Genomic DNA, 16,310 nt, shown 5'->3' on the forward strand with positions numbered 1-16,310 from the left:
TAGTTTTTCATTCATTATCACAGCATTTATTTAGAAAAGCTTTCACTGTGAAATGGCAGACACAGGACATCACAATATTGAACAGGTACACCATGTTTTCTTTTTCTATGCTAGGATTTTAAGCAAGATCATAGAAAGACACATCCACAATTACATTATGTTAAAGGCTTTTAGTCGTACATGGGGGGGGACACTTCTGCCTCAATATCAAACATGCATGTAAGCCAAATGAAATGAGCTTTTGTTCATATGATTTTATAAATTAGTCACCTCATTATTGGCCATCATTGTCATTTTAGTTACTTTGCTGGATAATTATCCAGCGGCCAGTTCTGAGAGCACAGAATTAAAAAGTAAAAACCTCAAATCAAGTTTGGGAGTGACACATCTGACTGGAATGACAGAACAGTTGATTTAGCTTCAGATCCACTTGACAGGAGATTTTTCGTAGCTAAGGACAATCTTCAATCGCAATCAAATTGCATACTGACCAAAATGAATTGGTCTCAAAAAAGGAACATTTAAAATGGCAAATGGAGAAAAATGATTTGAAGGTGTTTTATCCATTTAAATAGCAAATGTGCCTTTTGGAATGAAACGGCAATATCAAATGTTTTCTGTGCTTTGTATGACAAAGTGCCTTTCTTTAAAAAAGCTAAGCCGGTCAGCTGCTCTGTGCTTCAGCATTTACCCACTCAGCTACAGAATTTTACAGCTTTTTTGTATCGCTTTAAAAATTGTGCTATACAGTCAAGTCTGCCTGAAAGGAAGGCACCGCTCAGCTCTTCATTATCAGAAAGGGCCTGTGGTCTGACAATGATGTTGCATTTCCTGTGTCAAAACAAAGGAGCATTTGTACACAGCAAGAATGAAAAAAACGACAGTAACTGGCACACAATGTTCTTTTGAAAATGTCCTTATTCAAAACGCCTTTATGGACACTAAACACACAGTTTTATGGCACAAAAGTGGCTTTTCACATGTTTTCACAGCTGCATGGTTCTTCTCCATTTTTGATTTTACTCCATAAAAATGTAGAGGCCTGCAAAGATTACTTTTAAGTTGTGCACCACTTATGGCTTAACAGCAGGTGGTGCCATTTCTCACACCCTCTCCTTTATGTAAGAAGGCTGAATGAATGTGAATATGTTACTTGATGGACTCCACTGAAAATGCTAATCTTTGCTCTTCCAGATTTCAAATCTGACAAGCTGGTACAGGTTCCTGTGTAAGATGAAGAATTACATTATTCCCCTTTGTCTTCTGTGAGAGGTAAAGCATCATGAAAATGGCTGGGAAGTGTTTTCCTGACTGGTTTAGGTCCACATAACCAGACAAAATTGAAGGGGAATACATTGTATTTAAAAAGTACTGTAGTATGTTTGTAAATCTGCATTTGAGATCATGGAATGCATTTCTGAAATGCAGCTTCAATTCCACAAAATTGTAAATGTGTGTATTATCTTTCTGTTTGGGAAGATACATACTGTTACTAGACACACAATCCCTGGCAGTCTCAGGCATGAGCTTTTCTTCAATCAAAACATTTTAGGTTGGGGCCTAACATATGCTACTTTATATTACCATCAGGTACTTTGTGTTTCAGAATGTTGCTGCATCCCTGCAGACAAATATTTGTGCCAGTGTGTACAGCAGCTTGTGTTCATCCTATAGCCCCCATCAAAGGACTTTGGCACTTTCTTATTTCTGCTTAACTCTCTACCTCCTTCTATTCTCTCTATTCTTATCTCAGACTGTGGTGACAGACAGCAGGGGGTTATAGACTTTCTTCCCATCAGCAGACCTGGTCCCATGGGCCAGTAGCTCCTGTATAGTGATCCAGTTGTCCAGGATTCTGCGACTGCGCTTCTTCATGTTCCTGCGGTGGCACAGCTCCAGGATGGAGGTGGGTTCTTGCTGCTGTGTCGTCCCCTGCTGTCCTCCACCACTGCTGCCCTGCTCCCTCTCACGATCTCTCAAGCAGTCGAGACGGCTTCGCATCATGAACTCCCTGCGCCGCCGCTGCTCTCGGGCCTTTAGCAGCTGCTGCTTGCGCTCCTCTTTGCTCCAGTAGCGGCCCATCTTCATTTCACTCACAGCATCGTCATCCGTTGTCATGCCACTGCGCTCCTCTCTGATCTTCATGGCACGCGCCTTCAGGAGGCGATCTCTCACAGGCCTTTTGGCCACGTAGCGCGATCCATCACTACGGATCTTCACCTTCCACTCCATACGAGGGGAGGCAGGCAGCACTGAAGGGGACATGGGTAAGGGTACAGCACCTGGGACCTGGACAACATCTTTACATGTGCTACCCAAGCTCATTGGGCTGGCATCACCCCCAGTCTCCATGCTGCCCTCTCTGGGAGCATCTCTGAGTCCACAGAGCCGCTCAGAGGTGGACGGAGACCTCAGCTGCATGCAGCTCAGGTAGCGCTGAGGCAGCTTTGTTTCTGTCTGACGGCGAGACAGGTAAGGGCTGTTCTCCGCACTGCATCCACCAGCCCTCTCAGGTGTCCCATTGGCTTTAGGGTTAAGCCTCACCCCTCCATCTGACCCCCTCCTGGTTGCTGCATCTCGTGACAGGGACCTAACCTTAGCTCCGGGGCTGTCTCCTCTCCTTTGAGCGTGGGGAGAGTAGGTTTGGTTGAGGTTTACCCCGTCCCCTCTTTCGGCCCTGGTTCCTCTCTCTCTCTGCCTAGTGGAGGCTGGTAGCTCCATACCTGCTGTGAAAAGAGACTCTCCTCCATTCAGGCTCTGTGTTGAGGGTGATGGGTACTGTTCATTCACCAGAGGGGTGCTTCTACAACTTTCCCCTCCAGTGTTGTAGGCACTCGTGCTGTCCTTATCAGAGCGCTCCCTCTCTGGGAGCTCATTGATGTCTGATAGAGCATGGTGACAGGAATCCTCACTGACTAAAGTACCATTAATGTCCAAGCGGCCAACTCCTACTCCGGCCCCTGCACTTGCTCCATTCTTGTCCTCGAGAGGCCAAGCCTTCAGACAGCGCTCCCTCAGCTGTTGCATCTTCTGAGCCCTCAAGATGTTGCGACACTTGAACTCCAAGTGGCGCAGTTCCTCTTCCAGAAGGGCCATCTCATGCTGCGTCAGGCTTTCATTCCTATTCACATCCAGTGAAACACCCCCTTCCTCTTGTGCCGGCCCCTGACCTCCCAGATCATTACTGTTCCTCTCATAGTAACACTTGATTTCTAGGAGCTCTTTGTACCTCTCACACTCCTCCTCAGTCAGCCCAGGCATCATCATCCTCACAGAATCTGTCACATAGGCCCTCTCCAATCGCTCAACCTGTTCCAGCCCTCCTCCATTAACACAGTCAAGCCCTAAGAGGGAGTCAGTGCTGAACTGGAGGTCCTGGGAGTGCAGCAAGGGTGGGGTGTCGCCTCTGCCAGACAAAAACTTACGCATGCTGCCAGGAGTATTGGTGGTGTTGGTATTGGAGGCACTAGTGTGGTCGTCTCCCAGAAGATCATGTTCTGAAGACTCCTCGTAACGTGTGCTTTCATCTGTACGGCCTACCCCGCTGTCCAGCTCCTGGCTGTTGCTCAGCACCGTCTGGAGCAAATCAGGTGAAACCCTGTTCATTGAGCGACCGTGGCTACCTAGTATACCCGCATCAGCAACAGTGCCTGGTCCAGCACAGTCCAGACTGTGAATCAGTCTGTGGCTGCTGGGCAGATTAATAGCATTGTCCAGTGGCTCCAGGTCCAGCTCATCTGGGTCCAACTGGTTGTCATTCTGACAGGTAAAGGTGTACCAGGCATAGTTCGTTGAATTCAGGTTATGGCATGGCAATAGAGGTGTAAAGTTCATTGTTGAAGAGACAAACAAAAGACAAAGGGAAATTATGCATTAGAATGTTGTTATATATCTGAAGGTTTAAAAAGCCTCTACTCAAAAATGTGTTTTGCTTCTTGTTACTTCACTTGGATATTTGAACTGTAGACATTTGTGCTGAGCTTGACACTGGAAAGATGTTTCTCTGTGCTCACCTTAAATCTGAGTTTGGACAAGGCTTGTATGGACAAGATAAGTAATCACAAGTGGAGTGGCTTGGAAGCCAATTGTGGTTCAATATTTAAATTACACAAGCGTGATGTGGAAACTTGAAAACCCCAGTTCACGTATAATACATACACATAATCTGAGAATTGACTTTGTGTCCAGTAGATATACCTTTAAAATAAAATAAAAATTGCATACATATTTGAGGATAGAGAAGAAGTAGATGTATTTTTTATGAATTTTTAACCAGGTAATTGAAATCTTTTTGTGGGAAAGCCATACTAGACATTAATTATAATTCAAACTACAGAATTTAATATGTCTTAAAATATGTCTCAAGGGAATCTTTAACATTGAACATAACAATATTTTTAATGCTTTAAAGTAATACATTCAAGCAAGTAATACATGCAAGCTCTAAACACAAGATTGATATAAAGCAACACCTTTTAAATTAATACAGTGAACTTCTTAGAAAATTGTTACACATTCAGCAGATATAGAGCATTAGTAGTAAGGCAAAAATTCCCTCTCTTTTTAGCTTTGTTTTGCTCTCTGCTCACTCCTGAGGGAAATATCTGGCTCTTTAGCAGAGAAATGCTCCACAATGTTCACCAGCTACCTGCACCAGCCGAAAACCACGTTGATGAGAGTGAACCAAAACCATAAAATTGCTGGCCAGAAAACAAAAACAATGAACCACGAGACACTGCCTCATAGAGGGAAACTACAGAGTTGTAGGATAAAGAGTGACCCCTTTCATATTAAACTCATCATTTCATCCATTATTAGTGTAAATATTGATTATAGCAGCTTTAACGTTGAGGGCAGCACATTTCTGAGGTGAAGAGTAGTGCTCCTTTCTGTCACTAGATGGAGCCAGTGCTATGTGAGATTTTAACATCACATCAATACTCTGCAACTGAGTTTGGTTTCCATTGAGTAATTTGTCTGCAGAGAATTTGGATCTACATCCAAACATGAACTGCCTAATAGCAAGGAAATATATTTTTCATAGACAAGCATTCTGTATTAGTGGATGAAATGTCCATCCAGAATTATCCCATCTTTACAGATGAATAATACTTAATAAGACCTGTAGTTGTTTCTGATCTGTTTACTTTGCCATTTAGATACAATGCAAATACATGGGTTTAAATTGGTAAACAATTCCCTTGTCAGTGCACAGTTGATCTTGGCTAACTGGTTTGAGTTGAACTCCACGCAGGCTGCAAGACAAAGTATTGATTATCTTCATCTTCATTCTTATTCCCCGACAACTCCCTTCAGTTCTCCCTCTCTCCCTCCCTTAAGACAACAGATCAAGCTTTAATCTCTGCTTGTGCATTTCCCTCTGATGATTCTTCGTCCTCCCCTCTCTCACTGGAATCTTAATGCGGGACCATGCATTGGCAATATAAATCTTGTCAGCCTTTCACAGGTACTTGTATATTTCAATACAAGGACATATTTGAACAGAGGAGAGGTTATTTGTGTGTGTGTGAGTGTGTGTGTGTGTGTGTGTGTGTGTGTGTGTGTGTGTGTGTGTGTGTCTTTGACTTAGACCAATTTAATGAGGGACTTTTAAATCTGCCCTTTAGCTCCCTCTGTACAAATGCAGACAGCATACAGATTTTTGTATTCTCACATATCCTGTCTCCATCTGCAGCTCATTTTTACAGTGGCATGCTTGGGTCGATGTGTGTCAAGTTGTTTGTTTAGTATTTTTGGCAGATGTGTGTTATTGAGAGTGTCACAATGCCCTCATATCTGCTAGAAGAGTGACCTTGAGAGAAACAAAGCGCTGCCACATTAGCACTGTGAGTATGAGCACTATTTGTCTTTGCCACCCTCTTCTCGCTATCTGTGTTGTCATCATGTTTTTGCACCTCTTTGCTTTTCTGCCTCCTTACACAAGCCAGCTTGTGGAATAGGACAAAGCAGAGGACCATGCTCTTCCTTGTGTCCCCAATTCCTTTTCTTCCTTTTCTGACTGTACTGCCTCCCTCCCCAATGTCATGACTAAATGTTCACATAGAGCATTACCTTCACATATGTAAGCATGTACACTTAATTCTTGCTAGATAAAGGGAGAAGAATGCATTTTTTAGGTCAGTATTCAGGCTGAGCCTTGCAGCGCGCTCCCCGAAGACCGCATATTCAATTTCCTCACCTCTATCTCAGGTCGTGCAAGGAGCAGGGAGACATTAGTGCTGTCCTCTCTGGTGAGAATAGCTACTGCCTCCTCTCGGTCCTGGATGTCCACTCCATTTATCTGGCAGAGAAAGACGAGGATAAAATTGAGTTAATGTCAGATAACGAAAGACCTTTTATACCGAGGCTAGATTCAATTAAATTACTCCATTGAGGAAATAGTTCTTTATTGAAAAGTAAGTCTCTCTCTAGCTTAATAGCAAGAGTAATCATTACTCAACATTTCACCTCTTGTGAAAGAATTCAGAATAAATGCTGCATGATTAGCAATTTCTTTTAATATGTGGATATGGCTGGATTAAAAGTGACTTGACTTCATCTCTATTGTTGACCATGGGTTATCTAAGATTTCACTTTCATTCATTACATGAATGTTTAAAAGCTTTTAAAAAATTGGTTTTGTTGGTTTAACTGTTGCTGTGAAGAGTTTACAACCTTGCAGCATTGATAAAAGTGCTTTCATTTAGGTAGTAAGAGCATATAAAGGGATCTCGCTCCAGTATACTATTTAGGAAACCTGCACCTGTAGTATTCTGTCTCCCTTGCGGATGCGTCCATCTATTGCAGCAATACTGTTTGGGTTCACCTGGAATAAAAGATGGATTTGTTTATGAGTAAAAACAAACTGGAAAGCTTTATTGAAAATTTGATTTCATGAGACCATCTTCACCTCTCCTACATATATTCCCAGGTCCTCCTCATCATCGGTTCTGTAACACACTGTCAGTCCGAGTTTATCCTGCTGTCGAGACTTATACAACTCCACCTCCTAGAGCAGACAAGAGAAATGTTTGAGGATGTCAGACGGAGAACAGTGGGGCAGCTTTCTGTACCAGAGTTCTGAGTAGCTAATGGGCTCTCACCTCATATTCCAGCTCATCCTGCCTGTCCACTTCGTGCTGAGTGATATCGAAGTAGTCAGTGGGGTCATAGTATACAGGCTCTATAAAGCTGAGAATAATATATTTAGGACATAATATTTCAGTAATTGGGGCAACGTCAAACTTCAAATGTGTGAACAGAATTGCATGGACTAGAACCAAGAAGACAGATGAGTTGTGGTCTGACAGTTGGACATGCTGCACAGCCCTATTATACTACTCCTACTCACAGTTCATTGAGTAAATATGGCTCCAGTAACGGTGGTAATGGAGGGGATGGCGGAGGGTCGGGTGGAGGGGGAGCTCCACAGGGATGCTGGCTGCTCTTGCCCAGCGTCAACATATGCTGGAAGCTGATGTCTGTTTGAGTGCAGCTGTCTACACAGTCGGCCATGCCCATGGTCACTGGCACTAACCCTCCAGGAGCTCCCGCTAGGCCTGCCCGTCTGCGAGCCCCCCGCCTCAGTATGCTGGACAGCACGGGGTCCCGTATGTCCAGGGTGGGATCCCCAGAAAGGCGAGTTAGCTCCTTTCCATTCACCTGGAAAACACAGATAGTCAAGAGCAAATGGTGGAGGAGCAGGAGGAGAAGAGGAAGAGAAAAGGTGGAGGGGTAAAGTGAATTAAAGGAGAATTGGTGCAGGGAAAAACAAAGAAACAAGGTGTAAAATGAATATTTTTCTAAATCTAAATCTTTTCTAAATCTTTACCATTGTGGGACCCAGAAACCAGAAAAACACAAGAAACAGACAAAAATTTCAAAAGTGGTCAGAAAACTGAGTTTTACATAGTGAAAAGACTAGATAGATGCTAAGATGAATAACACGAAGGAAGGAAGACAGAACACACAGACCAACATCAGCAGTTTTATCAGACAGACAAGGTTAGTTCACAGAAGTAAAACTGCCTCACAGAACCACAGAGAACAAGAGTGGAACTACAGTTACACACACCTAAAACAAAGAAAGACTGAGGTTATGTTAGTCAACTGAAAACTAGAACAGTATAAACTGTAACACAGCTGAAAGTGTTTCTACAGACACACAGAGACCAAAAAAACAGGTTTGTATCTAAAAGATTTAGACACCACATTACACCAAGTAGCAGAGCAGAAAGCTGTATACTGAGACCTTTAATCGACCGTCAGCGTCAAAAGAGCACAACATGTTGCTTATGTGACCCTTCTGTGGAGAGAGGGAAAGAAAGCCGGAGAAATGGTGGTTAGAAAGTAATTACTACTGTGAGTGGTTGGAAAATGGCAAGAGACATTTTTTTTTCACAAGGGAGAGAATTCCACTGTAGTTCAAGACAACAAACATAAATTCAAGTTAACAGTCACAGAAATAAAAATGAGTTTCCTTAGTACATTAGTTTTGCACACTCTAGCCCTGCGGAACACTCTTCTACAAAACACTGCTATCTTTCTTTTGTGTGAATTAGAAATGGTTCCTTGCTGCAAATATATTTAAATAATAAAAGCATTTTCATTTGGAGAAATAAACACTTTTAGCTGTAACATACAGTATTATTGATGATTCCTTTTTTCCAAAGCTCTCTCCCCTTATTTGTGGCCATTGACAGTTCATTTAAATAGTCCTCAAATATACGGTATAAATACTCATTATACAGCAGCATTACAATATGTGTTTTGATTCTCGGGTGCTACTGAAAGCCAAATCTGGTGGGGTGTGAAAGATCTCCCCTCTTTCCCACCACTGCTAGTTCATACAGTAAGAAAGACAGAAAGGGACATTGATAATGAAAGATTATTGAAAATAAAGCAATCAAAACACTATTAAAAAGGATTTGAATTCAGGGTGGCTGAACCAAAACAATCCTGGTCAAATCAAGCAAGACTTCCCATAAACCTAAAGGAGAAAGATTCATTCAGTATTCAATACCTGATTCAGTTTATAATAACAGTTTTTAGCTATACTAAATATCTAAGCTATTGGATGAATTCTAAAGACCTTGGCTTCCCCCTGGATTTTCCTCTAGCACCACCAGCAGGTCAAACTTTTCATCTCTCTATCTGGCTTACTGTGTGTGTCCATACTCCTCAAGTGTAACAATTCTGGTAATGCTAATCCCTAGCTTGTCTTATAGCGCCACCAGTAGATTAAAGTTTTTATTTATTTAATAGGTCTACTTTGGTTGGTTTTGGTCCAAAACTAATGACCTTTCAATCACCCTCAACTAGAGCCTACTTTGTTTAGTGCTAATTAGCACATGTAAGCATAATGCACTAAACTACTTTGACAGTGAACATGATCAATGTTATACCTGCTAGCATTTTCAATGTGAACATGTTAGCATGGCATCATAGCATTTAGCTCAAAACACTGTTGTGTGTATCAGTGGTTGGTGGTGACCAGGGGAAAATATGGGAGGGGAGCTAAGTTTAATGAACATAATTAATGAATGGAAATAAAAACCAAGAGTTTGCTCATGCTTTCATGCTGACCTGAATCATGTATTTTAGATCAAAGAAATTCTATTGGGCTCCTTTTTTTTTTATCAATAAGAATTCAGTCCATTTTGGTGTTAGGGGGCATCACCTTTTTTTGGCTTCTGATGGGTGGCATGACAGAAAAAGTTTGAGAACCACTGGTTTAAGTGCAGCCTCATAGAGCCGCCAGCATGGCTGGAGACTGTTGGAATGGACCAGTCATTTGAATTAACTAATTTTTCTACATTTTCAAATGAACGGATGAAGACAGATTAAATTCTCTTGATTTTATTACATGAGACAGACAGTTACATGATGATGCACGTGTGGCAATGAGAGTCGCAGGCAGTTACTGAACCAGACAGCCTTTGTAGAGTCTCATTCATGTTGCACACACTCACTGACCTTGGCTGTCTGCGGCTCTCCACATCTTTACCACCAAGCTTCATTCTCCCTCTGCCTCTCTCTTCTCTTGTCCTCTTCCAGTAATTGCATGTCAAATCAATGTTCCCATGTGCAGCCAAGCAAAAAAACATTTTTGCCACATTCAGCCCCTGCTCCCTTTTTTTGGTTGGTTCTCGGTTCTCTCTCATACTGTACACCACCACCACCACCACCACCACCACTGCCGCCCCTGTGGTCTATCATTCCTGTCTTGCCATTGTGTTTCCATGCTCATGTTCATTTCCCTTTCTCTTTCTCCCTCTCTACCGATGTCAACTCCTGCTTTCTTCTCTTTCCTGTTTTCACCAGACTCCGGTTTTATTAAATTGACCTCAGCAGGTCTTCCTGTTCTTTCCCTTCCCTGGAGATGACAACTTACACTCCTCTCTTTCCATCTATTTCAGCTGTTCCATCTCCTTGTGTGTATTTGTGTCCTTCCTCACGCTAATGTCCCATCATAAATCTCAGTCTCTTTTAATGAGCCTCTCCACTTCAAACATAAGATGCTTCCTCCCTACATGGCCTATTGGTGATGATGGAATTAACAGTGTGTAGTTTGCATGTTAGAGAAAAAACACACCTTAATAATCTTCACCAAAGTGCATTGTTATTTTAGTTCTCACTTCATTGTCTTTTTGAGGAGAGAATAGATACAACAGGAGGTATCTATTGTTTCAGCTCTCTGTGCTCATGACCACACGGCTCAGCTCACCAGGATCAGAGAGAGGCTATTAGGAACAAGCTCCGTGGTCATGAGTGACAGGTATGAATACTAAGAGAGCATGGAGATGGGGATTTCTCATTCATTATCGATGAGAGGTGCTGAGATGACTTCATGCAGGGTAATGGTTGTTGTGTATTAAACAGCTTTTCGGCCCTGACTGGGATAATCCATTACACTCTTGCCATTTTCTGTTTTCTATTATCTCTGGGTTAGAAGGTCATTACATACGCCCACTGTTTATAAGGGACACAAGTAATGCAAATAACGACGGGTGCACACCCATCCCCACACCCCACCCTTATTCTGTATTTTTGTGGTAAAAATTTAATTTAAATTCAGAGAAATTGCTAGCCTCCAAAATTCACAGTAGGGGGTTGGTTATGGTGGTTGAGCGGTGGTGGGATCAGCGGCGGGCTGTGGAGCTGAGGGTGGGGATGGGAATGATGTAGAGATGAAAGACATGCAAAGAGTTCAAAGTGTAGAGAGAGAAAGCAAAGGAGGGGAGACACGGAGGGAGTGCACAGGGAGCGAGGAGAAAGGGAGGTGAGGAGAGGGTAATGATGCAGGAGAAATGTAGAAAACAAGCTTTCAAGGAATTGAATGTAAATAGCGAGTGAACCCGGCTATGGGTTCAGTATTTGTATGTAAACAGAAGCACAATGGAAGCTCATGGGAAATTGCTAACTGGTTGGTGCATAATTAGTTTTTTATCTGAAAGCCCTTTAAAGAGCAAATAAAACGCGTACAACAGGCGGAGATGAAAGGGGGCATGCGGGGGTGAAGACTAACTCCACAGTAACTAGCATTATGCCACACATAGCCTTCAGTGTGTGGACAAATACACAAAGCAAGCACACTCTTAATCTGAAATGTGCCCATATGGTGAATTTTGTCCTTCCAGCATCACAGAGTTTTTTTCCCAAACCTGGATTTATGTGCATTTCCACAGTGTTCATGCCAAAGCTCATTCGGAATTTTACTTGTTCGGTAATTGATTTTTCTCATCTCCCATGCTTTGAAGGCTGGAGCAGTCGTCCTCCTCAGAAAATCAATTAATCTGGAGCTGGAGCTGACCTACCCCAGCTATAACCCCTGTTGTTTGATACCTCTGAGCTAATTTAAATGGACAAGCAGGGGATGGTATAGCCTATTATAAACTGAAAACAGTGAGAAGGTATTGATTTAAAAAATGCTCAAAAATTCTTTGAAATGATGGTGGTGAAGCTAACAAGCCCAAGTGGGAGTATGGGGTATGTGAATATACATCAATTATCAATATATTCAGCTAGAGCAAAGGATGAATTATGGGGCAGATTTGTTTTCACTGGTGGTGGAGGAGGAACAGCGAGTAGGTCTGTAAAATGGCAACATGTCACAGTTAATGCCCTCCACCCTTTCTTTTTTGTCAATCCTGTCCTATTAAATGAGAGATGAGAGTGACATCCTCTCCATCAGCATCCTTCCTGTCTCGTCTCCATGTCAGTCACATGCCTGAGAAGTCTGCAAGGGAAAGAGCAGGAACCCAACAGGCACACACATATTACGTACACTAGCCTGCACTTGACCTTAGCAAACTGACACACTCTTGACATAAAAAGAAGCCCACCAGCCAAAAGGTAATGGGCACCATTTTAAATTAAGAAGACAGAGCAGTCATATGACATCTCAAGCTTTGATGAAAATAAACACAAAAGGTTAGATGGAAATTTAGACATTTTAGTTGTGAGAGTAATGTGAAAGTAAAGAAAGAAGGTAACACATTATTTTAACTCCCCCTGTTTAGCATTTAATAAATATTTTATAACACATTGTAATGTAGTTTTAAGCTTAAGTTTTTAAGTGTTTGTTGTGGTAGCTGTTGACAGCTTTAACTCCTACTGTAAAGCCTCCATAACTGGATGCTGGTGTATAAACAGATAATGAATGACAATGTAATATAACACAGTTATAACTAAGAAATGTCTCCGTATGAGAATTTATAATTGTGAACATGTACAAACACCCATATATCTGCTTACAACTACATTATAATGTGTTATAAACAATGTTTAATGCCAGCTTACATATGCTGAATAGGGGGAGTTAATTAAAGTGTTACTGATGGGATTAATGGAAACAACTTTTGGGAGCATTATGTTAGTGCAAAGTGCAGTGACAGTATTACAAGCAAATATTGGAGGGTGGACAACGTAACAGGACTACCTGACAGTATGATGCAATCTAATACAGCATATATGCAATGCATAATGCCTTTGAGTGTTTGTTGAGACACTAGTTTGTGGTGCTCTTGTGTTGCTGTTGTTGTCACATTATATTGTCGCAACAATTTTTATTTTGTCCACCTCTAGTATGACAGAGGTCATGTGTGGGTAGCCATTCACACACAAGGCAATCGTGCACTTATCCAGCGAATGTCAGCTGGTCATTGGTATGTATTGATTCTCATCTGTTTGCCTCTTGTGACTGTCAGCACGTTTCTTTGTGTAATTGTGAATAAAAGCACATTGCATTTGTTTAATGACACCAGTTGCCATGGAAACAGACTCCTGCTTTACAGTGACGAGAGAGAGAAAAAGAAGGGAGTGGCTGAAAGGCTCAGGGGGCCAGAGGTTTACTGTATATGTATGTGTGTCTGGATCAGGTACAACTACAATCAATATAAAATGCAATATAACATAAGTCGACAACTGAGTCTGTAACTTGTCATCTGACTGACAAAATGCCTTTTTTGGGGGGCTTTAGGAGGCAAAATTGATCAGAAACATGCCAAAGGGTGTGTACCAACCAACAGTGTGCAGCGTATGTGTAGCAGAGGCCCAATGTATAATGCATGAATTTTATTCCTTTGGCAAGAAAGAGGCAACTGTTTTGATATAGCCAAATTTAACAGGCTGGTTTTCCAGTCTGATGTAGCTGCAAGCTGTTTAATGCTGTATTTATTGTCTAAAGACAGTTACTCAGTAGACTGCATCTAATTTGAAGGTGTTAGTTAAGGAAAACAGCTCAAATCTGCAAACCTCTAAAGGGAAACGCCATGAAATGTGGGGGGAAATGTAATTATGTTTCCTCTTTTACGATGTTTTTTTAATGATTTGATAGCGTATACCTCCCCATTTGGCTTGACATGATATTTGGATTAATCAGCCATCTGCACAGCAAGAATTGCAGTTTATAATGATTACATATAATAACTGAGATTGAATTTTATGGGTGAAAAACATTTATGGGTCTGTGATTACCTCCCTTTAGAATTTTGGATTTTATTTTACTTTTTGTGCCATTTAACACACGCTCATGCTTCTAATATGAGACCTCCAGGTACCATTATGTTTATTCTTATTGCAGTCTACTAGTCAGCCTAAAAAGACAAAGGGCTGTGGCTCTGGTTCAGAACTCCATCTGCGTTTGTTCTCTCTGTCTCATGCTCCTCTGCTCCCAGCCAGCAGTGTCGTTTCAGTCTTACCAGACCACAAAATATGCGGACTTGCTGCTCCACTGCCCCAAAGTATCTGCTCTACTTATACAACCAATATTCATACAATAGTGTTGCACTGAACATGACAGCTCCTTTGCATACTCCAAATCATACAACCTATCTCCCGCCTTCACTGTTCGCTCCACTCATCACCACACCCAGCTAGGAGCCACGTGGAGGTGCTCTGCCTGACAGAGCTGCAAGGGATGTCAGACTTCTAGGGACACAACCTTCGGGCACAGTTGACCTCACATTGCCAGATCAGTGGAATTATTTGATTTTCACTTTCAAAGACGTTGACCTGCATGCGGTCAGTGTCATTACTGCTGACCCCGGTTAAATAAGGTCACTGCTTATGAAATGCACTGGCCCTGCTCTACTTTTATGATCACATCCCAGACTGCACACATCGCTCCTGATTTTTCGAGCACTTCACCTTGGGGATTTGTGAAGTCCATTTCTATTTACCCCTGCTCCATTAAGGGCTCAAATCAATTACTTCTGATGTCTGAGGGCAAAACAGAAGACAAAAAAAGACTGAAAGAAAGAAAAACAGTCTGACTTTCCCTCCCTCTTTCATTTGCCTATTTTGACTTTATTTCCCTCCTTGACTCCTTACAGATCCTCTATTTGGACTCAGTCTCTCTCCATGTTTTCCTCTCTTGCCATCGCCTCTGGCAACAGATGCAGACCAGTTAACTGGCCCAGACCCAGACTCCAACATGCTAGAGAGACCCAGCTGAGGATTCTGGTGCCACAGATACTAAAAGTGTTGCGCTGCATACCCGTGAGTGCTGAGCATTTTTCATGCTTAGTAAGCATGGGACTTATTTTTGGTCGCTGCATGTATCATTGAGTCACAGAGCAGGAGCTTCCTTAGGCGCTGCACAGCCAGACGAGTTTACTCACACATAGTCTGTGGTCCCAATTGGCAGGTGGTACTGAGGCTGTAACCGTGGCAACCCCTCTCTCCCATAACACTTTACCTCAGCTTTAACAACCCATCCATCCTGCTGCCGCTGTGGCTCTGCACCACTCTACTTTCTCCACGCCAGTGTTGCTCTCTTTCTTGGCTCTGCTCTGCTCTCTCTGATCATAATCATTGTAATCACAGTAATGTATCATTATCATAATTATCAGTATTATCATCACCGAATGACTATTTCAATACAGCAACTGATAGCCTTGCTCAAGAGGTACTCAAGAGGAAGTATTTTACTCTTCCTTTTCAAGGCTAATTTAAATACATTAAAAGCATGGCAAAAAGTCCAGCAAAAAGGTGAGATCTGAAATCCATCAGTCATGTTTGATGCATCCACTGTTCAATTCATCTAATGCATTTTATTAATTGCTCGATGCAATGTGATTGTCATGGTTTGTTTACAGGATATAATGCTGCTAATAGTGTTTTTAGACTCATTTGTGAATTACCTGATGATGCTTTACTTGACATTTCCATTAATACAAAATACTGTGATTGATATTTGCTAAATTAATTTGGACCGAAAATGGGTTATTAGGAATTTAATATGTGAATAATTTGTGATTAAATGAGTGTGTTGACATGATGAATTTTGGTTCATTTCTGTCAGTTGCTGCAGATAGAAATCACGACATTTTCATCACAGCTGTTTTGACTGTCACTCACCCAGCAGCATCACTGTAAGAAAGGGCCAAGTTAAGACAGAATAACAATGAAAACTTTAGAGATATGCTATATATTATAAAGATATGCTTTTGCTTGACGAAGTGAAATTAAAACAAGGCAGACACAGAGAGAGAGAGAGAGAGAGAGAGAGAGAGAGAGGAGACAGAGTGCTCACCTGGAACATGACCCTGTATTGTTCCTCAGGCTTTTGAACCACACACATGTTGCACCCCATTGTGACTTTTGACACGGTGCTGGATTGTGCCAGTTCAAATTTGCCCCAGATGATCAGTTCTCGCAACAGGACTCTCTCTATCAAGGTCTTTTGTCTGTGGCAGTGGGAAGGGGCCCCACCCTCATTCGCAGGGTTGTGGTATATTACACTACTCCTCCTCAGAGTAACACACAGCACATCCCTGCTGGGGATGAATACACAGTTTCTTTGGGTG

At 42.1% G+C, this 16,310-nt stretch overlaps 1 protein-coding gene across 1 annotated transcript; it reads right to left on the bottom strand.

The window, feature by feature from the left end:
- Window positions 1–3: 3 nt before the first annotated feature.
- Window positions 4–16,096, bottom strand: LOC123975211 (PDZ domain-containing protein 4-like). Its single transcript, XM_046056481.1, has 8 exons — window positions 16,037–16,096; window positions 8,252–8,305; window positions 7,352–7,662; window positions 7,104–7,191; window positions 6,911–7,009; window positions 6,764–6,826; window positions 6,200–6,301; window positions 4–3,759 (listed from the first exon to the last, which is right to left on the bottom strand). Exons 1-8 carry the CDS (start codon window positions 16,094–16,096, stop codon window positions 1,750–1,752), a joined length of 2,787 nt encoding a protein of 928 aa, XP_045912437.1. The 3' UTR covers window positions 4–1,749.
- Window positions 16,097–16,310: the final 214 nt, after the last annotated feature.

The sequence above is a fragment of the Micropterus dolomieu genome, linkage group LG08 (assembly GCF_021292245.1).
Source record: "Micropterus dolomieu isolate WLL.071019.BEF.003 ecotype Adirondacks linkage group LG08, ASM2129224v1, whole genome shotgun sequence".
Lineage (NCBI taxonomy): Eukaryota > Metazoa > Chordata > Actinopteri > Centrarchiformes > Centrarchidae > Micropterus > Micropterus dolomieu.

Bases quoted from the DNA above. Each gene is read 5' to 3' on its own strand.
- LOC123975211 (XM_046056481.1), bottom strand. From the start codon at position 16,096: ATGGGGTGCAACATGTGTGTGGTTCAAAAGCCTGAGGAACAATACAGG. The intron at 7,010-7,103 runs GTGAGAGCCCAT...TGTCTGCTCTAG, and splicing joins AGGATGAGCTGGAATATGAG to GAGGTGGAGTTGTATAAGTC. The intron at 6,302-6,763 runs GTGCAGGTTTCC...TTTCTCTGCCAG, and splicing joins AGGGAGACAGAATACTACAG to ATAAATGGAGTGGACATCCA.